Below are 27,517 nucleotides of genomic sequence, written 5' to 3' on the forward strand. Positions count from 1 at the left end.
TTTTTTTTGCAAAAAAATTTTAAACTTTTAAAAAGGTTAAAATGAAGCGCATGATATTTTTATCAAGAAAATAATGCTTCTTTAAACACTTTTGTGTAATTCTCACAAGCTAGGGAAACTGTTCATTATCTCTTAAGATTTATAAAAACAGTAAAACCTCCTAGTGGCATGACTTGGAGATGCCAACTTGGAGCAACATTCAATGTTTTACATAGAATGAGAGTTTTGCCAACTGTAAACTACTTTAATGCTCATATGTTTAAGTTGGATGCATTTTAAAACAATTATATGTATTATTTCAGTTTTGAAAACAACTCAATTTTAATACAGAAGATATCAGCTGAAGATTCTTATCATTGAAATGCTTCGTAAAAAATATGTAACATCTCATTTTTAAACATCGTTCATTTACAGTACAAATTATTGTTCTACATTTAGATCGGGTAATGCTTTGTAATGAGGGCTTTATTGTCAAACTTTTCTTCCATATGTTTCATGTCAAGGGCAGAAATAACTGATTTTATGGTATTGCTTTTTCAGTTGTACAGTCATTAAGAAGTAAAGACTCATTCATAAAATTCTGTTGTAGAGTGTTTTTTTTTGGGGGGGGGGGAGGGATTAATTTATACATGTATTTATTTAGACGTATGTCTGTTAATACGAAGAAGTTTAACAATTCCAACATTGATATTTTCAGGTATGTCAAGTTACCAATGCATCAACCATGTTGTGCCCTACCCCCGCTGTGAGGCCCGACTCACTCAAATTGAGGAGTCAGCACTGGCGCAGCTATGATGAAATGAGGCTGAAAATTGGTTTTGTAATGGATGATGTGCAACCAGTTCGTGAAATGCAAAATTACTTCCCAACTTTGCCCAATGAAATAATTTATGTTCCTGATCCAAAGTTTTTTGTTCTCAGCAAAGATGGAGTGAAGCTTTATAAAGGAGAATCTCTTGTGATAGAGGTAAATCTTTGGAAAAAAAAAGAATGATCATATTTTTATTATTAAATTGTATTGTTATGAACAGTATGGGGCAAAGATCTTGTTTAAAACCTTTCTAGAACAAAGAAAAATCTTAAAACTTGCTATAAAAAACTTTCTTTTTTTACGACATAATACTTATCCAATAATGTGTGCAAAAAGTGCAGTGTTTAATCTATGATTGAATGCTGTAAAATCCCTTTGCAAAAATGGTAGGGATGCTACTGAACTCATAAGTTTTCCTTCTGTTAAAATATTTACGCTCTGAAATTTTCTTTGTTATTGTATCTTATGCAGTTTTTATTTTGATTAAAAAAAAGAGACTTCTATTTTATATCTGCTAAGAAAAGAACTGCTGTGGGAAGGTAAAGTGCAGTATCTGTAGAAATGAGTTTTTGAGAAATTTGAAGATATGTGTTATGAATTCTATAATAACAACAGGGAAATGTTGAAATTTGAGGTTTTTGTTGTACTTTATTTTCGAGGGAAACCAAATAAGCAAGCTTGTACAGTAAAGCTCAAGTACAATAGATGACAAAAATGCAAAAAAAAAAGTATTTTGACGTTTAAAATTCAAATTATGTTTTTCACAATCATGAGTGTGTGTGTTTGTGTCTGTGTGCAGGCATGAGTGTGTGGATATTTGTGTGTGTGGAGGTGTGTGTATGTATGCGTGTGTGTGTGTAGGGTATAGATGTAACCTGGAGACTGTTTTCGCTAGAGGAGCGGCATCGGGAGGGGCCGGTCGACGGTGGTGCTGCGGTGCTGCAGAGGCAGGCGGGGGCAAAATAAAATCATAGGACAATTATAAAACAATCAAACGAGAACAATAAACAAGATTGCTCAACAAGATTGCTCAAAAAAAAAAAAAAGAAAAATTTTCAGACATTGTGCTTTACCTTCCCACAAAGTAGTTGTTCAATGGTGTCTTGAAAATAAATAGCTACGTTATTGTTATGGATTAAAATCATAAACAGATGCACACAAGTTGTTTTTAATGTGGCATTAAAATTTTTATAAAAGTTTAATTTAATTTTATAGTTGATTTCTTAAGAGGGCATTAAGCAGATGTGAAAGCAAGTTATCTGTTTCAGTAGAAAAATGTTTGATTTGAATTAGAGCTATGTTAAAATAGTCGCAAAGACCACATTTAATTTTGAACCTATCAAGCTTTTTTTAATTTTTTTTAAATATCAAATCTTGGCTTTTAGCTGAGCAGGCCATTCAACAAGCTGATGACATGGAATGGATCCATGGGTTAAATTATGCTCGAAAGCACATAAACCAAAAATAATTGTTGGAAATCGCAATGTATACATTGCTTTATAAAGTCTACAGTAGAGCCTGCACTTTATGAGATGAATTTCTTTGGAAATTCTCTAAAAATATTTTATTAAAAGTTTTCTAAATGTATGATGTGAAACAAGCTTGTACAATGTACAAGGAAAGTAAAACGTTGTTACATTTTATGAATTGTCACAAGTACAAAAATATGTTCGTTTTGATTTTTAACCAACACTGTAATGTAATAAGTCAAATGTACACCAATGTTGCTAGAAAACAGTGGACATTAGTAAATACAATAGCTTTTTGGAAATGAATTTAGCCATCCCTTAAACAAACCATAAGTGAGGTTATAAAAGTTTTTTCTTACTAAACATTTCACAATTACTAAAAAAATACATAAGGATTTTTTCCCCTCTTTTTTAGGGTGAGAACATGAGACTTGCCAGTACTGAAGGTGAAATCAATGTAACAATTGGAACTTGTTCATGCAACTTGACATCATTGAGTATGACACAGTTGGTATGCCTTCCTCCAGAAGTTCAGCCAGTTGGTACTGATGAAGCTGGGCGGAAAACAGAAAATAGTCTGCCTATGGTGGTTGTAAGTTTCCTTTTAAATAAGTTTTTAAGGTAGTGATTTATTTTATAAATAATGTTATTTTGTTTCACATGAAACTATGCATCATGAAATGTTTATTTTGAGAACTAAATTGATACTTCTCTTTTAACCTTTCTATGTCATTTTTATGCATTTATAGATTGTAAATTTATGAATGTGCAAATTTATAAATGTTTGTTGCTCTATTTCAATTTAATTAGTGTTTTAAAGCCCAAAATTTGATACTTAAAAAGTGTTAATTGCTTCCCAATTGCTGACACTTGTGTTATATTTCTTTAGATTAGTAAAAATCTTGAAAATGTATATCTAACATTATAAAGCAGTGTTTTCACAATTTAGTTTTTTGAAACCTTTAGGTTTCACATATAAGAAAAAGTAGTAAATATTCTTTATATTTTAATAATATGCATTATACTTGCCAGATTAATTATGTCGTTGAGATCGTATTTCTTCTCCAATCGGTTTAAGAAGTCTCATTTCAAAAAATGCATGTATTTGTTCAGTTCCTTTTTAGTTCTTTAAATTTTGTTTTCAGCTGAGATGTAGAAAGAATAAGGAAATTAATTAATATGTTTATATGTTGAGGTGGTGAACTAGTCAATAGTAGAATGATTTTTAGTCGATCTTCGTAAATTATTGAAGAGTTGTAAGTTACTCTTCCTGCACCGTATCTTTTTTATAAGGACTAGAGTTAGAAATTTCCTTTTAATGCTACTTTTCTTGTGTTATCGAAAAAATATTCTGCTAAATTGATAATCCAATGTTTCACACCAACAAGTGGAACATTTTGGAGGGAAAAAAAACATGAACATGTAACATACGTTTTCCATAAATTGCACATTGTTAAAAATGTTCTTTAAAGGTTCTTTCTATAAGGTCCAAAAGATTCAGGAAGTGTTATTAAATAATTTTTATGGAATGAATTAGTAGTGTAATACTTGAAAAAAAGTATGAGTGTGTTTGCAGACTCAATTATTAAAATTCTAGAAAAAAAAATTAAATAGTGGGAGGCGCTTGAGTTAAAAATAGAGAAGTAGAGGGTTGGTATTCAAGCCAGACACACACACACACATTTGAATACCAACAGAGAGGTTGTTGCCCTCCCGGTTGCGCCCTGGATTTAAGAAATCTTGTATGAACATACATTTTAAAATGTATTTCATTATTTTTTTCTCATGCACCGAGTTTTTTAAATATGTATTCTGTACCTTAACTCCGCCCCCCATAGCAAATTTGGAAATGAGGACCCTTATGACAATCCTCCGTGTTCCCCCACTGAAATAAGGAATACAATTTTGTTATTCCCGAAAATTAGTAGCATTAATTTATATGTGTCCCTTTTGCTCTCAAAATATAAGCTGGAACTTGAAATTATTTGTACATTTGAATATCTCTTACAAAATCTTGTTTGTTAATTTTATAGTAGAACTTTATTCTTTTTCCTTGATTTTGAATAAATATTAGTTAATTATTATTAATATTTGTTTAAGATCAAGTATTTAATCATGTTAAGCATCTCAAAATATCTTTTATTCAAACTCTGCATGTCTGACAAATGAAAGCTGTAAATATTTCTAGTTGTTTTAAGTAATTTCTTTTAAATTTTAGGTAAGAGCTGGCACTAATTTACGTTACCAGATAGGATATTTGCGTTATGAAGTTGCCAAAACTTATGAATTTCCACCGGAAGCTATTGGAGGCATCGCAGCAGGGGGTGCCATTTTGGTGCTTTTGAGTTTGATAATATTGGCTGCGCTGCGGCATAAAAGTTCTCAGGCAGAAAGGGAGTATAAAAGAATTCAATTGCAAATGGACACTTTGGAGAACAGTGTAAGATCTGAGTGTAAGCAAGGTGAGTTTGAGCATGAAATTCATTGTGATCTTTCATTTTGCTAGTCTGCAGTTTTCATTAACCATTTCTGTGACAGTGTCATAAGAAAGAAGTATATTTTACAAACTCTAGATGTTTGCAATTGTTAGTGAATTTAAACAATATATTCTGAGCTTATTGTATTTGATTATACAGTAAAATCCCTCTAATGCGGACACTAACAGGACCAATTTTTTTGTCCGCAATAGAGAGTTGTCCACAGGACGGGTTCAATAATGTTATTTGCATTGAAACTGGGGAATTAAAAATTGTCCGCATAAGAGGGGTGTCCATTAGGAGGGATTTAACTATGTTTCTTTAAGCAATTTTAAAGATTTTAAAAGTTTTATCTTCAAAATTAAAACTGAAAATATGAAATAAAATTATACAAAAAAATAAAACATATCTCTTCAAATCCTTAAAACAGAAATAGCTTATATAGTTTTATAATACTTTGATTAACCTGAACTGCTTCATACCTTCTTTAAACATTAAATGCATAACAGATTGAAGTGAAAGTGAAACTTTATATATTAGAGTTATATATTTAAAGTTATATATTTTCATATATAACTTTATATATATTTATTATTTGGCATCTAACTGGTCTTGAACTGATAGTATGGCTTTTTAAAAATTAAGTTTTAAAATGCTCTTGAAGAGCAGTATATATTTTTAAAATACTTTTTTAAATGACAAAGAATGATTATATTTTGTAACATTGAGGAGGAAAATAACAAGGCTTTCATAATTTTAACAATATGTCTTAAATATTTTAATGTGCCCTTAAAATTTCAAAAAAATTGATTAGTAAGTGAAAAATGATTTTATTTCTGTGGTACTTAAGGTTATTTGAATTTAATTTACTTTTTTTAGCTCATTGCTTTTCATTTGTTCATTGCTAAATAATTTTTTGCAGCGTTTGCTGAACTGCAAACAGATATGTCAGACTTGAATAATGACATACAAGCTACTGGTGTGCCAACGCTAGATCACCGTACGTTTGTGATGAAAGTATTTTTCCCTGGTGTTACGGACAATCCAGTTATCGAAGAGTGCAAGGTAAAATTGCTTTTGAACATTTTATCTAAATTTATCTGCTGCAATAGCTATTTGCAATTTTTATGATCAAATGAAAGCTATTTTTTTTAAGCTCAACATACTTATTTATACTTATTTTATTACATATGTAAACTTGATAAGCATTAATAATTTAATATATGCAGTGTTTCTAAAAAGTATAATTTTTTTTCCAGCAAATTAATGGGCCACAGAACATGTATGAAATTGCCATGGTGCAATTTGAACAACTTCTGTGTAATCGAAATTTTTTGCTTGTATTTATCGAAACTTTGGAAGACCAGAAGTCTTTTAGTATTAGAGATAAGTAAGTACTTATTTTATTGAAATAGTCATGAAATGAATCTTAATTTTTTTTTCATTATATTTATTTATTTTATTTTTTGCTATAATAGAATTTAAGCACTAAAAATAATTCTCTTCTCTTTAATTGAACGTTATTTTGGCCCCTAGTTAATTTAAGAATATGTGTACAAAATTTGGGTTTTTGTGCAAACATTTATCAATTTTGCACCTTTTTTGTGCATAGATAGTGTTTTTTTCAGTTTTGTTATAATATTTGATTTTTAAATAATTATTTTATTATATTTTAGGGTAAATGTGGCGTCACTTTTTATGATAATTTTCCTAGAAAAGATGGAATATGCTACAAGGTAAATATTTAAATTGTTATTTAAATGTATTAGCATGCTGAAACTAACAATTGTTTAAAATTTATAAGTCATTTGTAATGCAACTTGAATTTTACATTTTATTTTAAAAAAAATATTGCTGTTTTATTATAGAGGAAACTTGTTGGAAACTGTAAAAGAGGAAAATTTATTGGACAATTTAAAATTTATCAAAAAGAGAAGGGGAGAATAAAAATTTCCGCTAAATTGCTGAAAAAAATCCAAATGGGATAATTTGTGTAATACTTTAATAAGCTATACTAAAATACTTTTTTGCCAAAGAGCTTTCCTTTTTCATGCTAAAATCAATAGTGTATATTACATATCCTTTCAACAATGACGTGCAAAATCCAAACTTAAGAAATTTAAAACACTAATGTTGCCTATATATATAAACCAATTTTTCCAATCTTGTACGTTAATTATCGGTGAAAAATAAATGCTCTGTAGATGTTGCTTCACAGTCAGTGTAGTGTCAATGCAAGGAAAATAATCTGTCCTCCTGCAATATGTCAACTTGAAATAAAAATCTCATAAAGTAAGACAAACAACGTTAGAAAAAGCACAAATTTGCCAATTACAGCACTATTACAGCACTACATTTATGCTGTAATTGGCGAATTTGTGCTTTTTCTAACGTTGTTTGTCTTACTTTATTGTTCAGCACAAAGGTATTTATTTATCTTAAAAATCTCATACTTAAATAGTTTGTTAAATTTCTTTTTATGAACTGAAATTAGATTTGATTATCTTGTGTTCAAATAATTCTCATAACTGTTTCTTAAATTTTTGAAAGTTGTCATGAGTTTATTGAAAAATATTTTTAAGAATATTTTTCAATACAGCTTTCAATACAGATGCTTTTCTTCTTTTCACTTTATAAACATTTTCTGAAAATTTCCTTTATGTTAATTACTTCCATTTAAAATATTTCAGTATATTGAAGGAATTGCTACTTCGTTTGATTGATAAATATGTTGGAACCAAACATCCACAGCTTATGCTACGAAGGTCAGTGCTAAAATTTCATCACTTTTTGTTTTCGTGGTAAAAAATAATTTTAATTTGTTCACCTTTTTGCCAAGTTTTAGTTTTTATTTAGGCATTTAGGGGAATAAAGTGTTATCATTAAATTAATTTTGTAATATTTATTTGTTTGTTTTTCAGAACTGAGTCTGTTGTGGAAAAAATGCTGACAAATTGGATGGCTCTTTGCATGTACAATTATATAAAGGTAATTATTCAATTTCTTTGATGAAATCTATAGACTAAAAATTCCTTTGTTGTAAATATTTTTGGTGAAAGTTGTGCATCCTCAGAAATGCTAATTTAACTATTCCTAATGAAATGAAATTATGTATCAAATAATGTTAAGTCACAAGAGATACAAGCAATTACCAGTAGTTTTATACATAAATTTATTTATGCAACATATAAACAAGTAGTCCTATTGGATGAGAAATGTTTTTTGAGATGAATTTTTAAAACATTAGGATAAATTAGATTTATGATTTGGTACACTGATATTTAAATACAGATTAAGAGTTGGTGGATAGGTGAATATTTATCAGAATAAATATTATGTTCTAATAATTTGATTTTTATAAGTAGTTATCAATGTTATCAGGTTAAATGTACATTCGCCAGAAGTTCCTACATTGTAAAAGATTTTGAATATTCATATTCTTTATTATTTTAAAATTATTATTATTATTTTTTTTTATTTATTTATTTTTTTTTTTTTTGCATATTAAATCATTGCATTGGCTTAAAATGAAAAAGGAAACAAATTAGCTGAAATTATATGGTGACTGTCTATTTGCAACTGATTTATAGTATTATTTACAATGATCAATTATGTTTACAAGAACATACATTTGAAAAGTTTTTAATTGTTTTAATTTTATCTATATGTGTTGTAAGCCTTTAATTTCTCATCTTTTTATAGTTTCTCTTTGAAACAGTAAGAAATAGTTTCAGTTTGAATTAAGATTTTTAGAATTAAGTTGAATTTATCAAGTTTGTAAGAAATTTTAGGATTGGAGTCGGGTTTTATAGTTGGTTGAATTGAGAGAATTCATCATATTAAGAAGAAATAGTAATATGAATTGTAATATTTTGTAAATAGCTACATGTGCATAAATGCATGTGAATAGTTTATATTTCTCCTGAATGTTATTTAAATCTACTAATTTAAGCGAGACTTGGATTGAAGAGAGACAGGCCCGTGTCCAGAATTTCATAAAGGGAAAGGTTTTAGTTTCAATGTTTTTTCATTCTTACCTGCTGCACTGGTAGAAAAACACAATAGTGGGTCGAATAATTCATTTCTGTTAAATGGTTACAATGAGAAGAAAAGCGCTGTGTGTGGAGAGAAAGAGGGGGGGAGTCTAAATTCACAGAAAATGTGGTTTTAAGCAATATATATATATATATATATATATATATATATATATATATATATATATATATATATATATTACCAATTCCATTATTTTTTATACAGTAGAACCTAGTTTTTATTCAACACTACCTGTTTCTTGTACAGTTAAAAAATTAATATTTTCTTAAATAATTATAAAAAATCATAAGTGAAAATCAGTGGTGCAACTAGAAAATAGTTTTAAGGCGGAATACATAGTAAAAACATTGTAATGAAATAGGAGGGGGGGGGGCGTCCTCCCCCGGAAATTTTTTGAAATTTTCAGCATTAAAAATGGAATTTTAGACGATCTTAGACTCAGTGGAAATTTGTAGAAATTAAAGACTTAAAACGCGATTATAGGTCATATTTTTTGACGTTAGAGAAAGGAATAGAGCTCAAGGACTCTCCCTGATTTTTTTTTCTTGAAAGATAGATAGAAATGAACTTCTCCTCACCCTTTCAAATTTTCGAAATTGAAATTCCAAAAACGCAATTATAGGCAAACTGAATATTTTTATGGAAAGAGGATTCTGGTGTGAAGCCCTTGGAATTTTTTTCAAAATTAAACTCCTAAAAACTTAAGCAATATTCTAAGATATTCGGAGGAGGGGTTCAGAGGCTATTCCACTTACATTTTTGTAAGTGTTGTTTAAAGAACCTAATTTTTGATGACATCAAAGGAAGGCGGTTTGCCCATCGGAGTCTTAAAAACGGGATTGTAAGACCATATTTGGTAACATTAGATCCCCTTTCAAAACTGACGAAAACTTAAGTTTAGACGATTTTTGAGCGCAATTTTAAACGATGTTGTTTGGGGGTCATTTTCTGGAAATTTTGCAAAATTGAATATTTAGAAACAAAATTTGAGATGTTCCGTAATGCTATTGACATGGGGGGAGGAGGGGATTCGGAGGAAAGCATTTTGAAGACTCTTATTTTCAGGCGAACTAGAAAAAAGGAAAAAAAAATTCGGGAAACTTCAAAGAGAATATTATGTTTTGTGACTTTTCATTGGCTTTTTATTATGTTTTCTTCTTCAATGGGAGGGGTTTAACCCCTAAAACCCTCCCCTTGGACACCGCTTTGAAGAGAGAAATAACATTTAGAGTAAATGATGACTGCCTGGGATATTTGTAATAAGAGTTTTATGGCATTCACTTACTGCTTAGATATTTTTAATTTTAAAGTTTATGTATAAAATGTTTAACAATAAGCAACAGTATTGTATGCCTGCAATTCAAGTTGAGTGCAATTAAGGTTTTGAGCTGATATGTGTTGAAAATAAATCACAGCTATCTTGTAAGTTAATTCCTCTCTCTTTTGTGCATTTTAGGATCAAGCTGGTGGATCTTTATTCCTTCTATTCAGTGCAATAAAACATCAGGTAGAAAAAGGACCTGTTGATGTGATCACACATGACGCTCGGTATTCTTTATCTGAAGAACGATTGCTTAGGGAACAAATTGAATACTCTTCAGTGGTATGAATTCCTTTTTTTTTTTTTTTTTTTTTGTAGAAAAGTTGATTTTTTTAATAAATTGTTTTGAAAAATTTTTTTACAAACTCTCTCTTATTGAGAGAGAGAGACTTTAAACACCTCTCTCTTAGTAACAAGTAAATGTTCTGTAAATGTTTGCTTTTCAGTCAGCATAGTTTTAATGCAGGGAAGATAATCTGTCCTTGCTACAATATGTCAACTTGAAAATAAACCTTCATATTAAAATAGCTGTTATAGTTAAATTTCTTTTCATTAACAAAAAAAAATACAGTTATGTACTATTAATACCTTTTCAAATCAAAATTGTATTATTATTATTATTATTATTTTTTTTTGGAGAATGAGTTTGTTGCTAGTATATCGTCTGTATACTTGCAAAAAGTGCATTTTCCCAATTTTCTGTAAATATAAGCAATTTTTAAAAAATTAAATGTATATATTTTTTAAATTCCTCATTATTTTATTGAATTACTTTTTAATGTATTATGTGTTAATAATATTTTGATGTAATGTTATGAAAACTTGTTTTATTTGTATGGCAAAATTAATCTCAATAATTTATAATGCACTATTTGAAAATTCACATAATTTGAGAAAAAATAATTTGAATACGAATAATTTCATGTAGCGGAATGGATTACATTTGGCTTAGGAAGCAGAATAAAAAGATCACTTTTTCAAGCAAATGCATTTATTTTGAATATGAGTTACAAATGTGTTTTGCTTATAACCCCATTTAATAGAAAAAATAAGAACTGAACTTAAAAAAGTATTAACTAAAGGAAATTTTTTTTGTATGTGTCTTAGTTTTATGATCTCAAAATAAAAAATTTAGAAGAAAGCACAGAGTGGAGTATATTTTCAAAAATGTTTATTCAGAACACTGAAAATCATTATAAATATTTTATTAACATATATAAATTTTAGCTGCAGGTACACTAGTAAAAAATTGAATAATGTCGGAGTTATAAACCGATTAAATATGCCAAGTGTTTACAATATTCTTGGTATCAAAATTTGAATTTCTCTGATGTTAATGCTGTTCATGTTGATTTATTTTGTTAAAATTTTACAGACGATACAAGTTATCCATGAGGATCAAGATGAAAAGATGCAATGTAGAGTCAATGACTGTGATACAATAAGTCAAGTAAAGGCTAAAATTTTAGACTCACTGTATAAAAACACTCCATTTTCTCAAAGGCCATCAATATATGATGTAGATCTTGGTTAGTATTTAATTTTCTATGTTTGATAATACATTTGCCTGAAATGTGTAGATTATTTGCATTTAGTCTTTGCTTTGTGAAACTGTTAGTATTGAATTTAATAAGTGGCCTTATTAATTAAAATGTTTAAAAATATCTTGGAAATAATATTTTAACTATTTTATATTATTGTTTATGTAAACTTCAGTTTAATAGTTTCTTCATATGCATGTATTTATCAAACAAAATCGTTGAAAGGTTCTTATTTTAGCTTTTCCCTTTCGAAGTCTGAAAAAAGCATTTTGAAAATACTAGTGTTTTACTGAAATTCTTATTTTTGTTTCTCATTTTTGAAGTCTTAAAAGGGGGGGGGGGGAGACACTTTCCAAGTACTTTTTAACTGAGATTTTTTTTTTTTTAATTTTAAATTTTCTGAGGAAAAAAACAAACTATGTAGTAAATACAGCACAACCTCGATATCTCAAATCTCTTGGGACAGGGAAAAAAAATTCCAGATATCGAGTTTTCGAGTTATTGAGGTTTTTAAAAAAATTACACTAGTAACTCTCACAATTACACACACCTACGCTATATGCACTTATATATGTACTATGGGACCACTTCGAATTGCGATCTATAAAGTAGTCTTCAATATTTTATGAGATTTAGAAATGAACAACATTTTCAACTTGGTTTTTTCACCTAAAAATTTAAAAATTCTAATTTTATCTTTAACCAGTAACCTCACATTCAAAAAGTTCTCAGCAGCCATTTTGTAGGAGTTAAAAAAGCTGAATGATGAAAAGGAGGAACGCATTTTCCATTTTCGCTTGAAAACTGACGGACAAAAAATCGAACCCCTTTCCTCAAAGTAGACAACATGTTCGAGAGAAATGCACAAAGATTCTAAACTCTGGAGAAAACACAGCACACCCCTCATACCAACACTCTCCTATTATCTTGCCCCAAACCCCTATTCACAAAATTTTCAAGAAAAGGGATGAAAAACATGAAGCAATTGTCCCTGGAACTGGTTTTACTACAAAAATTGTCAAAGCAAAACGACAATTGAAACTTGCTGCTGTGCAAAAATTTCGACATATCAAGAGTTTTGAAAAATAAATTTTGAGATAACTATGGAAAATACATGAGGTTTTTTTTTTTTTATAGAAAATGCTGGGGAAATATTTTTTTTTTTTTTTTTTGAGACATCAAATGTTTCAAGATAAGGAGGTTCGAGATATCAAGGTTTAACTGTATTATGTGAAATTATTTTAGTTTCCTCATGGCAAACTAATTTCCTAAATAGAAATACATGCTTGTACTTTTGCTAAATGTATAGTAGAATTACTTTGCATATAATTGACTAACCACAAATTACAAACTTTAATAATTTAAACTTACTAAAGTTAAATGCACTGAAAATAAGTTGTCCTTGGAATTTATGAGATTTAATAATAAGTATTCTTTAAGACGCATTCCATTAAGTTTCCCTCTGGGGATTTTATTATAAAAAATTGTATGACTAAGAAAAATTCACAAGTAGTAGTTTTAAAATTGCTGGCAGCTAAGGTTTTCGTACAGATGATTGATATAAAGAGAAAAGTTGATACAAATTTATTTCTACTTAGAAATCTATACAAAAATGCATACACTAATTGTACTGGAATCATCATCATTTACTTAAAAATTAATATATACTCTCACTACTTTTAGAATGGAGGCATGGTCGGGGAGGTCATCTCATACTTGCTGATGAAGATCTCACAACAAAAGTAGTCAATGGATGGAAGAGAATCAACACACTCGCTCATTATGGCATTCATGAATCAGCTGTCATGTGTTTAGTTGCAAGGAGAAAAGAAATGCTCAATTGCCTTCGTAAGTTTGTCTTTAAATAGAAAATATTTCTAATTCATGCATTCTGCATTGTGTAACTAAAAGACAATGGCGTTGTTTCCTTCAGTCAAAAGTACTACTTTTAGTCACTGAAATTGACAGCATAAACAAAAAGAAAAAACATAAAGCCAGAAAAGAACTTCTATTTTTCGATTTTGGGAATATTGCATGGTCTTTATGATGTCACAAGTAATGTACTTTGGCACGCTGAATGTTTAAACTTTGCTGTCTACCGAGTTTGCCAGGATATGATAATTTGCTGCGCTGTGTGCTAATGGCATCATTGAACAGCATTTCAGTGATGCTGTGACAGCACCTTAGAATTAGGGAGGAGAAGAAGCAAATATTTACTTTGATAACACAGTGAAGGAAAATATAAAAATTCGTGATATAATTTTCCTGCTTAAATTAGCAAACCTCCAAGGACCGCTTTTTATTAAAAGCTTGTGGATCCCTGGATTACCCAATTCATCATAATTCAGAACGAACACGGGACGTCTCCAAACTCTACTCTTTCTTCTATCATGATTGTTAGCAATTCTCCAAAGATTGCCTCAAACTATGCCTAAATTTTCAATTTCAAAACATTCTCAAGGGATTTTCCCAACGTGGGAGATTCCTCTCTCTAGAAATAGAATCAAGTTGTGATTTTAAAACTCCCAACTTCAATAAATTTCAGGGAAGCGGCCCCGAACCTTTTATCCCTTTCCTTACGATCACCACTGATAGCTCTAAATTAGCTTTAAGACAATTCCACGGAACAGCTCTCCTCAACTTTCCTTGAAATAGACTTAAATTGACGTCAGTTTCGAAAAACATACTTGAGGCTGCCCTCTCCTTTTTCCATTGTCGTTATCAAAAAACTAAAATTGCGTTTCCACACTTTGATATTGAAAAAATTCCAGAGGATCATCCGATCCCCTAACGTTGTCAAACTTAGCTTAAATTTGACTTCAGTTTTGAAATAATTCAGTCGAGAATTTTTATTATCTTTCCCTTAATTTGCTATTTTGGGGTCAGTTTTCAAAGTTTTTCTGGGAGTGGAATATGAACCCCACTCCCTTCTCGAACTTCTTCTGACTAAAACTGAATTTTTAAGTCTTCAATTCATAAACTTTTCCATGGAAGGTTGCCCCACTCCCCACCTTTGTCCTATTGCTGATGTCACCAAAGACAGTCTAGAATTTCATTTTTAAGTTGACTTTTCTGTCAAAGCACTAAATTGCGCTTCAAGAATTTCTCTGTGTTAAACTTGTCTAACTTTTTTTTAAATTCGCTCTCATTCTGTTTTTTGTCTCAAATTAAGGCAATCTTTACTAATAATAAAGCTGAAAGTCTCTCTGTCCAGATCTGTGTCTGTCAGGATCTCTGTGACACGCATAGCGCCTAAACCGTTCGGCCCAATTTTCATGAAATTTGGCACAGGATTAGTTTGTAGCATGGGGGTGTGTACCTCGAAGCGATTTTTCAAAATTTGATTTTGTTCTTTTTCTATTCCAATTTTAAGAACATTTTCCTGAGCAAAATTATCATAAAATGGACGAGTAAATTACCAAGTTATCATAACATGGGCAAGTCAATTGGTGAGAAATTCACCATACATTTTTTGTAAATATACAGGCGAACGAAAAGACCTTTTAATTTTCTACTACGGGCAAAGCAGTGCGGGTACCAATAGTTATTCATAAGGGGCCCCGCCAAGGTTCTCCAATCAGACCCCGCGTTCATTAAGGCCTTTTCTGTGTGGAGGAGACTTTGGAAAATTTCACTGTCTTCAGAAAATTTTACTTGAGGCCACTTGCACCCCTGGATTGAAATTACTCTATAGAAAGCTTATAGATGTACAATTATGAACTTACAAACGAAAATCACAACTAAATGAACTGTCTCAATCATCATTTTCAGGTTCAGCTTACAACGGACCACTATTTAATGGCTCTCCGCAGTTAGGGAACTGTATAGAAGATGGTCCAAGAGTAAGATTCTGGCATCTAGTCAAAAACATTGATGATCATCATGACTACCATAAAGATCACAGTCATAAAGCCATTCCAGAGATCTTTCTAACCCGGTTGCTATCGACAAAAGTGAGTACAGTGTTTTAAATTTGATGCAATATATATCCTAAAATTGAACTACACTTCTTTGATTTGGCTTAAGATATCTGGGTGTGCATGCTTTTTTTCTTTCACTTTTTATTAATTTTCTTAAATCATTGGTTTTTTTACATCTTTGAAAATTATTTTAGCAGCCCTCATAGTTTTAAATTTCAGTCCTTAACGAATCACTTGCATACTTTTCATGTTATATTCTTCTCTCAAATAGCTATTGATTTCTGTTGCTTAGTTTTCCTCAAAATAATGTCAAAGAAAAGTAATTGTTTCGATCTGTATCAGTTCCAATGCATTTCAATTTAATGAAGAATGAGTCAATAATCAACCTATGTACTAGGACTTTGGCGTTAATGAAAATGAATGGTGCAGTATGATCTCCTAAAAAAGAAATGCCGTTCTTTTGAACAATGATATTTATTTCATTGTTTTCTTTGTCTTGTTTTACTTGGAGAAACGGTATTTTGATTCAGAATGAATGCACTATTTCACAAAATTTTATATTTTATTCTTCATTTGCATTACTATTTTTGTAGCATTGAAAATGTTTTAGAGGGCAGCATTTAAAGTTCAATTTTGCTAATTTCCTGATGTCACGTCAATTTTATTTATATTAATTTTTTTATAATACAATAAAATTTATTTGTTTAAATTTATACCAAGTTGGAATCAAACTGCGACTTTTGGAACGGAAGGGAGATGTCTTACCTCTCGACCACGAAGAAATATGTTACAAAATGAACTATAATTGCTTTAATATATCTAAAACTAAATAAAATATTTCTAGATTAAATTTTCATCAGCGTGTTTTCTTACTGTTGGCTAATTTTAATTGATTTTCTTCAAAAGAATACTAATGATAAAGTGAAGCATTTTCAATGTACATGAGTAACTCTTGCAGAGATCAACCGCAACTTTTTTAAATGAATGATGTCATTCAAAAGAACAAGTTCAATGAACACGTAAAAAAATGAACAATCCTCTGATCAACAGCTCATTAAAAAAAACAACGTTGCCCACCTTAAGTTAATGCACATGTTTATTATGATTCATTCAATATTTTTATATAGATACGAATTAACAACTTTACTTAATAAATAACGTATTTAAAGCTCTTTATCCAGGAAATATTATTTTTCAATAATAATGACAACATTAGCCAGAAAAAATAAAATAATTTTCTTACAGGGAACCATTCAGAAGTTTGTGGACGATTTCTTGACGACCATTCTCTCGGCTAAAGAATCATTACCTCCAGCTGTAAAGTGGTTGTTTGATCTTTTTGACGAGGCGGCAGCTCGGTACGGCATTTCTGACCCAGAGGTTGTGCATGCCTGGAAAAGCAACAGGTATTGTCCACACTTAAGATTCATTGCAAAACAAGCTTCTATATATTTTGTCATATTGCTGTAAATAAAACCATTGACTTCATTCCATAAAATATTAATGTGGTGAATTATTTACCGTCTGTCCATCACAAGAAAAGCCCCAGCCAAAATGTCTGTACCTGTCTGTTGCTTTAGCAACGAGGCATGTCTCATTTTTCCTATAGAAGCTTAATGTTAGAAAAACCCATACGACTGCACAAAGAGGAGAAGACGAGTGGGGAAATGGCACTAAAAAACCCCTCCTGCTAACCCTTGCAGAAAATGAACAAAGTCCGTTTCTATGGCAATCGATGGGCTCAGGCTTTAAGGGGCTAGCTTTTCTCATGAAGGACAGACAGTATAATAGACAATATGTCAAGTAAGGATTGTTCTTCAATTCCAACTATAACTATGTTGTATTGAGCAAGCACCCACCCCCCTCCTTTTCTTTCTTCTGAAAATTACTTCAGCCCTACAAAAGAGATTTCAAAATGTTTTATTAAGATGTAACTAAATTACTGGTGGATTGCATTGCTGCTTTAACACGCCAAGTCATTAAAACATCAATTTTTTTCCTGTGTCAATGTTGTTAAAAATTGAACACAAATTCTAATGCAAATGTTGTTTGCATATTTTATTATCTCGCTTATTTATTAAAACTCGACTGTTGAAAGTTGGTTTCTTAATATCGTTTTTTTGTTTTAAATACATCAACATCAATGACCTTTTGATGTTTACTTACTTTCTATTTTGTAGCCTACCTCTAAGATTCTGGGTAAATCTTGTGAAAAATCCTGATTTTGTGTTTGATATCGAGAAGACTCCTATTGTCGATTCTTGTTTGTCAGTGATTGCTCAAACGTTTATGGATTCTTGCTCTACTTCAGAACATAGGTTGGGAAAGGTAAATAAGTACATAGAATTTTTTCTGTTAACCTTTTTTTAGTGTAAGCCATTTTGAGCAGCATTTTCTTTTATATTTTGGCCTTAAACTTTAAATTTTTTTACAGGATTCCCCATCTAATAAGCTTCTGTTTGCAAGAGACATTCCTACATACAGAAAAATGGTGAACAGGTTTTACCAAGATGTTGCAAATTTACCTCCTGTCACGGAGCAAGAAATGTGTGTTTCTTTACAAATGCTATCAATGGTAAGAAAGTATAAATTTTTTTATTGCATCAGTATAATTACAGTAATTTCCAACATACTAAAGCAAAAAAGACCTATCATAAGCACTAATTAGTATACATCTTATTATGCCTTGTTACATGAAAATATTTTTCTTGCATTAAGTTACAGTTATAAAATTATCATCCAGTTTTTACAAAATAAAATACATAGCAGGGGCGGCTCGTCGCTATGGGCAGGGTGGGCCCGGCCCACCCAAAAAATTGTAATTGATAAAATACATTATTAACAAAAATATCGCTTTGTGTTTCAGTTAAAAAAAGTAAAAAGTAAGGCGCACAACAGATTTCAAACATCTAGCCCACCCCCCTCTCCGCATATCTCTAAACATAACCAGAAAGTTTTTAAATCCCATTAATTTTAGCGCTGTGCACAGTTTTGGGAGCTGTGGGCTCGCGTGAAGCTGCCCCCGAAACTAAGAGTCACGCCTCTGCCCTTAGCCAATCGCAATGACTGAATCAGAAAGCGAAAAACGGCGGGTGATAACACCCGAAGGAATTCATTGCAACACAAGGGTGGGCAAAATTCGCCAAGCCCAAACAAATCGTAGTTGTTTATAGCGGTTTGGAGGGAGGAGTCGAGGTCAGCGGAGAAGAGTCTAGAAACGTCGCTCACTAGAATAACATGTAAAAGGGCAGAGAATCGGCTGCCCATGCCCCAGGGAAAACCTTTTATCATACCGTTCTGCTTCGGTTTTTTCTTCTTTTTTTTTGTATTAATTTTTTCCTCTTCAACAGCTATTACTATATATATATATATATATATATATATATATATATATATATATATATATATATATATATATATATATATATATATATATATAAGGCATGGAGATTGCCGGTTTCATGAGATTCCGTACATTTGTTTTACAACGCATGCATAATTTTTTTAGTTATTTGTTTGTTTTTGGAGTTAGAGATGCTTATTCTCAAAATTTCTGTGTAAGGACTTTCTTTTCGAATAGTAGAGCAGCCCGGTGGTCTGACGCACCGGCAAAAAAAAAAAAAAAAGGCTGATCCTCAGATTTTTTTGGTCGTCCACGCAAAAAATTTAAAAAAAAAGGAAAAGAAAGGAAACTCCATAATACCTAATGATAATATTATCCAACACTTGATCTTTTACGTCAGTTTTAAGATTAATTTTCATAATTTTCTATGATTTCTCAGTAGCTTTTTTAAAAATTGTGTCCATTTTTTTGACCATAGTTACTTCTTGTCTTAACATTTAAATACTTGTGTAGCAGTTATTTAATAGAGTTTTATTTATATATTTACTTATTCATTTATTATTATTATTACTTTGTAAAAAAGGAAGGGGGGAAAAAACTTCAGCCGTTCGTAATTTTTTTTTTCATTAGTTTTTAATGGTTCGCGAACATTTTTTTTTTTTTTTTTTACAAGTTAACAAGAAAACAGCACAAGTCCGCGTGAATTTTTTTGAAAAGCTTTTTCAGGCCCGCATGTCAAAAAAGGTCGAGGGACACTGTAGAAATTACATTACTCTTTTTCATCAGATCGCAGTTCTATTGGTACGTACCTTAGCTTTTTTTTTTCTATCATATAGGATAGGTATAGTTTTGACATTAATTAAAATATTTAAGATCCTTTCAAGCTAATGTGCCTTATAACTAGTCGATTAAATATTTTGTTAAGGGTATATGTGTGACCGTAATTAATTTTTCAACCACTCTTACTCAAAATTATTATTTAATAATGATAATAAAACATAAGTTAAATTTGAAAGTCGATTAGTAAAAAATGCAGCAATAGAAATATTATGTTTATTTCTATTATTTCATTTGCTTATTTTTGTTGTTGTTCAGACGGACCTTTTAGACGCTATTTGTCAGTTATTCATGTTTTAATTTTAAGGTTGCTTGAATTGTTATGTCAAGATGCGTATACTGTAATTAAAGTTTTTTTTTTTTTTAAATATTGTTGAATACATTTTTATGCCTGTCCTGAAAATAATTTAATTCACCAAGCAAAACCATTTTTCACGGGGGTGTTTTTAGTGGTAAGGGGTCTTTCTCTTTTTGAGAGTCTGGTTCCTTAATGTTTCACGGTGTGCCACCCCTCTTGGAGGGAGGGGAATGGCACAGTTGATGAGATTAATATTTTTATTACAACATATTATTATTATTATTACTGCTGTTAATATTATTATCAATTCGATCGCTTAAGGGAAGCCGAGTGTTTCATTTAAAATATGCAGGGTGTTCCGTTTTAACCAATAAGACCTTCATTTTCGCAACTGTTTGTTCAAGGTGCATACTTCCAATTGCAGAAATGTTCAAAATCAGATGCAGAGTTAAGATACTAAAAGTTTAAAGCGAAAAAAAAAAAAAAAGTCAAAAACTAAAAATAACTTTTTATACTGACCCTAGGTCTCCTAACTTATATTTAGGGAAATAATCTCAATTGAAATATATTACTAACAGAAACAATTTGACATTTATGCGACCAAAACTCAAGGAGATATTCGAGTTCAAAGTTTTAAGGGACCAGATAGAAATGAGATAGGAACTTATCGTCCTTTCAGAAGAATGATAGGTTGTCAAAGTTAAAAAACAAAGTATTTATGTTTTTTAATGCTATTCAAAAACAAATGCAAATTTTATGCTGTGATACGCGAAAACACTACAAAACATTAATCAATTTGAAAAACCAGTTTTGCACACAAAAATTTTAAGCCTTTTTAAACTGCTATATTTTCCCTCAAAAGGTGTTATTGACAGTGAGTGTGAAGTGGTGTAAGTCACGAAAAGCTGCGTTTCATATCTGGGTGAACATTGGTCGTACTAATGTCAAACTTTTTGTGTTGGAATTACATTTTAATGGTGATGACTTCCCTGAATATAAGTTGGAGAACCTAGGGCCCGTATAAAAAAATTGAATTTTGTATCATTTGACTCATTCTTATTTTTGCTTCAAATTTTCAATTCCTTAACCTTGCACCTGATTTTGAACATTTTTGCAATTAGAAGTATGCATCTTGGACAAACAGTTGCAAAAAAGAAGGTCTTGTTGGTTAAAACGGAACACCCTGTATAATCTATGTACACACAAACCTGTTTTTGTGCGGTCTTTCTTTTTGTACAATTTTTTGTGTGATTTTTTTTTTTCCCGCGATATATGAAAATTTCAATCAGATTGGGACTCAATTGACGAAATTATTTATGAAACAGACAAAATGTTTTTTTAAATGAACGAAGTTATCTTTAAAACGAACAATTTGTTTTTATGAGGTTCTTATCCACCGCACAAAAACAGGTTTGGGAGTATTAAATCAAGTGGTATAATTTTGTAGGGCTATCTGAAGTTTGTATTAACTGATTTAAGTATCATTTTTTGTTCCTCAGCATTAGTTTACCAACCATTGTTTTCATCATTTTATCTGTGTAAACATATAAGGGTCATTCTCCAGAAAACCTAACTTTTGAACGCAAATATTTTTCAATTTCGAAACCTTTTGTTTTCTTTTTTTTTCATTCTTACAAGAAAGTGTTACCTTCTAGAAATAACCACAAACAATGGCCCAGCTAAGTTCCAATTATTTTACTCATAAATAACAAAAATAAAAATCATAAATTTTCATATTATGACATACTATGTATATGTTCACGTTACACAAATTGTGCTTAGTAGATTACTGGGAGTATACCCTCAGGAAAATTGATGGGAACATCACTGCTTTTAATTAAACAAGTTATTAAGCAACAAAAACAGTCACACAAGGTGTATGACACGCCACGAAGGTTGTGAACCAAAAATTTTCTTTAAAAAAAAAAAATTAAAAAATTGTTGTCAGGTTTAAATAGATATATTTTTGATGACATTAAAAATCATCGTTAAATGAATTGTTCCCTAAAGTTTTTACTGTAAAAGCCGTGTGACAGAAAAGTTACACTTTTTGAAGAATGACCCATAAACATAACTGCGTGCCCACCCACTAAATTAAGGCACGAGCCGCCACTGATACATAGTCAATTTGAAAACTATTTTTTTAATCTTCTGCTTTTAAAAATAAAACTGGCTAGTGCTCTTTTGTTTTCATTTCATCCACGGAGCGTGAGTTTTCATGTTATACGCAATTCAAATTATACATTTCCTCTTTATAAAGTCTACTTTCTACCTTTATGACTTCAAAATTTAATCCTTATAACAACGTGTAACGAATATTTCGAAAATATTTTTTTTCTCTTACATTGAAATATGAAGTAAATGTACCAATAATAGGCTCCTTAAAGGCATTAAATCAGTCAAATCATGCAATTTAAGTTTTGAAACATTCTGTAATAAGTCTATTTTCCCATCATTGTTTGAATCTTTGCATAATTAATATACAAAATCCCTAAGATTAAAAAGTAGACATTAATTTAAAAATATACAATTCTTAGCTTTCTCTGTTCTCTAATAGTGGACATAATGAATTTCATATGAACAAGTATTGCCCCCCCCCCCCCTCTAAATTAAGCCAGTTAAATGCAGTTAACCCTCTGTTTAATGACACTCAAGTTAAAAAGTTTTTCCCTGCCCCACACCCTCCAACGTAGCAGAAAGATTGTTTTTAGACAACTTCTTGTGGTCCCTAGAGAGTCATTAAATGCACATCCAACTGTATGTATATTTATTACAAATAGGTACAGTTATCCCCATTTATTGAGAAGCTGTATGCAGCAAATTTACTGCTATAATGTGTTAATAGTACAAATTCTGCTTCATGTTTTTCTGTGTATTATTGAACTTTATATGATGAAATTACAGTATAAAAAATTCTTGCTTGGGGACTGTCCACAAATGATATAATGCTTTGAGGGGGGAGGTGGGTTTGTAAAATTCCTACATCACGCTTTTTTTAGTGACATTGGGAGGTGGATCAAATGTTTTGAAAAAAAGTGTGAGAAAGTTCCAATTTACTATTAATGAGAACGGCTGTAGTTGCTATTTTTTAATGCATTTTAAATAACTAAGAAGAACAATTAAAAAGTAATTGAGTACTTCATAAGAAAAATAATGATAAAAATTAACCCTGAAACAGGGCGAGGTGTTGCATTGGGGGGGGGGGCATTGCGTTTTATAAAAATTTCTTTACAGATTAATAAATGTTAGATGAGGTATTAAAATGACATCCAATTAAAAATAAAAACTATACATGCTTTTAACAAAATAACATATTTAAAGAAAGCTGTTGGAACTGGCTAGAATTATACCTTAAGGGATTTTTTACAAAACCATTTTCTTCATAAACAATGGAATTTTTTTTTTTTTAATTATCAGAAATATTGTTTTAGTGGAAAATTGAAGTGAGCAACATGATTTTTTGCTGTCATTCCAATTGAACATGAATTTGTTTGGTTGAAATGAATGATCCCCTTCCCCCTCAATAATTTTTCCTAAGCGAAACTACTCTGTACAGTTTTTTTCCAATCACATCTTAGTGCTAAAATAGCGATGTTTTCTTATTTTCAACTTATATTGGGTTTTAACAATAATCATTGCTTAAGATTTTTTATTGCTTTTACAAATTTGTAGAACTTCTTCTATTGTACTTTGAATTGTAATAGAAGAATTTCTACAAATTCAGTGAATTATTTTTTTCTTTTGCACTGCAAACAAATACTAAAAGTTATTGTATGATTGACCAATACTGGAGTAGGTCCAATATTTATAATTCATGTATCATAATATTTTACAGAGCAAATATACCCACTCTTTGGATAACCTTGTTCGCTCTATTATTTGTAAATTCTGAGCATCACATAATATTTTACTTTCTTTCCAGGCTCATTCTGGAGAAGTTGATACAATAAATGCCTTAAAAGAGCTGTATATATATGTATCGAGATACGCAAGTCAAGTAAGTATTACATAAAGTTACTCAACAGGTTTGATTTTTTGCTGTCATATTTCAATTTTTGATTCAGTTAGCATTTCTGAGAAATCTTTCTTCGTCTGACTATACATACAGAACTAACAGTTACAGTTATAAAATCATTTTTAAATTCATGCTAAGTTTCTTTGCTGTAGTTAAAATGTGTTAAAAGTAGGGATGCACCAAATATTCAGTTGGTATTCGGTATAGTGCCTATTTGGCAAGACAAACCAAATATTCGGCTTCCGAATAAAATTTGACAGTCGCTTTAGACGCATTTTATTAGCCCAATAAATGAAAGCTACAGTAACGTATCATAGTACATAATTAATTCAAAGTAGTTTTGAGTCAAGCTTAGTAACTATCCTTTGCACTTAAATATAAAAAATTAAAATGATCTGTCAATGTTTAGAATTTGATTCCTCCATATCAATTTTGATAAAATTGTTTAACAGTTACTGAAGATAACAGAATATCACTTGAATAAAGTGTAATTTTTGTGTTTTAAGCAACTTGGGTTTGTATTTTTTTATGTTAGGTAAATGGTGGATTCTTTAGTTTTAACAATTATCAAATCATACATCAAGAAATTTATCCAAGATTCTGTATAAATTGATAATTAACACAAACCAAATAAACCATCATATACTCTATATTAATTTGCTTTTGCTTTTGGAATGATTTATTTATTTGAAATTAATAATTATTCTCATAGTTATGTTTAGATTGTTAAATGGAAATGTACTTTCATTTAACAAAAGTCACAAAATATATAAATATTTTCTGTTTTAAATTTATGTGTAACAAAATACAATGCAGTTTTTTTTTTCTTAAATGTTAAAATATTTGGAATTTATCTGAATACTCGGTTAGAATTTTAACCAAATATTTGGCTAAATTTGGTATTCAGTGCATCTCTGATTGTAAGTCTTATTATTTTGGAATGGAATACATTTTATATCTCATTTTCTCCATATAGTTATTGTCAATATATCTCAGTACCCTTAGAGCAAGAACTACCAACGTCAGATTTTGACCAAATTCAGTTTGTGATAGATGTGTGTTTTATAAAATAGTAAGCTTTTCAGTGCAACCAAAACTGCAGCGTGCTAATATTGGGTGACAGTTACTACATTTACTAATGTCCCATTATCTATGTTTTTGCAACAGTCAGTTTTTATTTAGGGCTAAAACAACCAATTTTATTTGTTATTTAAGTATAATTAGAATAGTTTAAAATTATATGTGCATTCCTAATGTTGCATAAGACAATAATATTTTGAAGTGCTCACAATATCGTTGGGAAGTTAAATATAACCAGAAAAAATTGAGAAACATTGACCTTTTTTCTCAAAACTGATTATTTTTGGCATTGTCTATTTTTGCTCCGAAGTACAGATTTGAGGGTGAATGTTAAAAATATTGGTAAAAACTGATTCAACTATTTTATGTAAAGGAACTTTAATTTTCTGGATTTGAATGAATCACTGAGGTTCTGTGTCATTCATTGTACATTACTTTAACCAGGTGTATTTACAGTCTTTTGAGCAATCACGATTGCTAATTGTTTTCATTTGACTGTCCTTGATGTCCAGTTCCTTTTTCAACCCCACCATCCTCTGCAGACGCGACTCCTCCCAGTAGCCGCTGCTCCTGGTCGTTAGCTTTCATGGCCTACACACACGCATGCTCATACACACACATGTGCCTTTACACATATACACACACGCCAACGTGCATACACTCAGGTCTATGCACACACACAAGCCTACAAATACACAAGTATACACTCGTAACCTCTCAAAAGCAGGGACAGGAACCGTTTCTAGAAACAAGCGAGTGGGGTAGTAACCAATGAGTAGGGCTTGTTGCAACTCATGATTGCGAAAAACATAATTTGAATTCAAAATTTCAGAATTCAAATTAATTTTGAAAATTCAATTTTTTTTTTTTTTTTGTATTTTAAGTTTTAACATTTTCATTGCAGGAATAGTTTAAGTTACACTTCATCTTTTGCATTAATGTTGTACTTTCAATAATATTCTCATCTCTCCCACAGATTTTGGAAGCTTTGGATACAGACCCCATCTGTCAGTCACAGCATCTGGCTCGCAAACTCGAGACTGTCGCATACACAGTGGGAGGTGAAGCATCTCTGTGTTGATCAATTCTTCTTTCTTCTCAAGTGCTCCTCGATTCCTAAGCATTTCGAAACAAGAAATGCACTCTGTTGGTACAGTTGTGTACAATCATACGTTGGACTACAGTAGTGAAACTATTCAACAAATTAGCGTTGATACATTCTTGGTTGTCGAAAGCATCAGAGATAGACTATCTCACAACTTGTGATCAAGCCATTTTGTACGACCGATGACAGATGTCGGTGATGTGTACATATATATATATATAAATGCATATATAAATTATATATATATAATATATATAGTTTTTTGCTCCTAACTTTGTTTTTTAATTCTTCGACACGAGGACTCCGGTAGCGGTCACCCGTATGCATGGTTGGTGTTTAGTCACAAAGAGACCAAGTCCTGGATGACTTGCTGGACTCTTGGGGTAAATTTTCTGTCAAAACTCCGTGCCACCTCCTTTGCCAACTTTATGCACACATCGGACCCTTTACGAGATTGCAGTCTTTCGGAAAAGCATTTTTTCCATCTTTGATACCGTTAACTTTTCTTCAAAGAAGAGTTCTCACTTTTCATTGGACGTCTTGCTGGAGTGTGGGGTGCAGAGGACAGTTGGTGTATGGATCCAGCAGCAAAAAATACATTATACGTACTTAATTTTTAAATGCATCTTTACAAGGTGTTGTGATTTTCTCGCAAGAAAACATTGTTTATAAAGAAAAAATTTGTAATTGCATGTTTATGTGCATTATACTTAAAACAATCACCACGTTTTTTGATCATTTAGTGCATTAATGAACTCATATTTATTTCAGTTAATCAAACATGTTCTTCCATGTTTGTTTGCTTTTGTTTTGTTTCAAGTCTAAGACTGGTTTGAAGAAAATGAGGTGAATGTTACAAACAGGTGCAAGTGAACTGCCTTTATAATAGTTGAAGATATAAAGGAACGATAGTAGCTAAATAGGTGATGAGCCTTTTGGTGGCAAAAAGAACATGTTTAACTATCATGGATCTGTGTAGAGATTTTTTTTGGATCCGAAGGAATACCCTTCAAAAACTATTATCATTTTTGCATTTGTTTATTTCATAATTTTCATAGATTGATATTTCTTCCACTTGTCCAATATCATAATTGAATATTTTACCTTTTTTTCCTCTAAAAACGTAACTTCCCCAAAATTATCGCTTTCACAAAATTTTAAAAAACAAATTCACTTGTAAAAAATTAACCGTGGATAGAAATCTAGACCAGTCCTTGACAATGCTTTGATCCATTGTTGAAGAT

The 27,517-nt window shown here is 30.7% G+C and overlaps 1 protein-coding gene across 1 annotated transcript in view; it reads left to right on the forward strand.

The window, feature by feature from the left end:
• LOC129220045 (plexin-B-like) overlaps positions 1-26,249 on the forward strand; it is a 66,542-nt gene extending 40,293 nt beyond the window's left edge. The window contains exons 18-34 of the mRNA XM_054854385.1: positions 698-967; positions 2,696-2,872; positions 4,499-4,742; positions 5,680-5,822; positions 6,017-6,147; positions 6,434-6,493; positions 7,448-7,522; positions 7,679-7,745; positions 10,270-10,416; positions 11,510-11,663; positions 13,359-13,523; positions 15,447-15,628; positions 16,841-17,001; positions 17,776-17,923; positions 18,030-18,170; positions 23,996-24,070; positions 26,145-26,249. Of these exons, the coding sequence (XP_054710360.1) occupies positions 698-967; positions 2,696-2,872; positions 4,499-4,742; positions 5,680-5,822; positions 6,017-6,147; positions 6,434-6,493; positions 7,448-7,522; positions 7,679-7,745; positions 10,270-10,416; positions 11,510-11,663; positions 13,359-13,523; positions 15,447-15,628; positions 16,841-17,001; positions 17,776-17,923; positions 18,030-18,170; positions 23,996-24,070; positions 26,145-26,249 (2,445 nt within the window). The remainder of the gene's footprint in view (positions 1-697; positions 968-2,695; positions 2,873-4,498; positions 4,743-5,679; positions 5,823-6,016; positions 6,148-6,433; positions 6,494-7,447; positions 7,523-7,678; positions 7,746-10,269; positions 10,417-11,509; positions 11,664-13,358; positions 13,524-15,446; positions 15,629-16,840; positions 17,002-17,775; positions 17,924-18,029; positions 18,171-23,995; positions 24,071-26,144) is intronic.
• The last annotated feature ends 1,268 nt before the right edge of the window (positions 26,250-27,517 follow it).

This window comes from Uloborus diversus, chromosome 4 (assembly GCF_026930045.1).
Source record: "Uloborus diversus isolate 005 chromosome 4, Udiv.v.3.1, whole genome shotgun sequence".
NCBI classification, from domain to species: Eukaryota; Metazoa; Arthropoda; class Arachnida; order Araneae; family Uloboridae; genus Uloborus; species Uloborus diversus.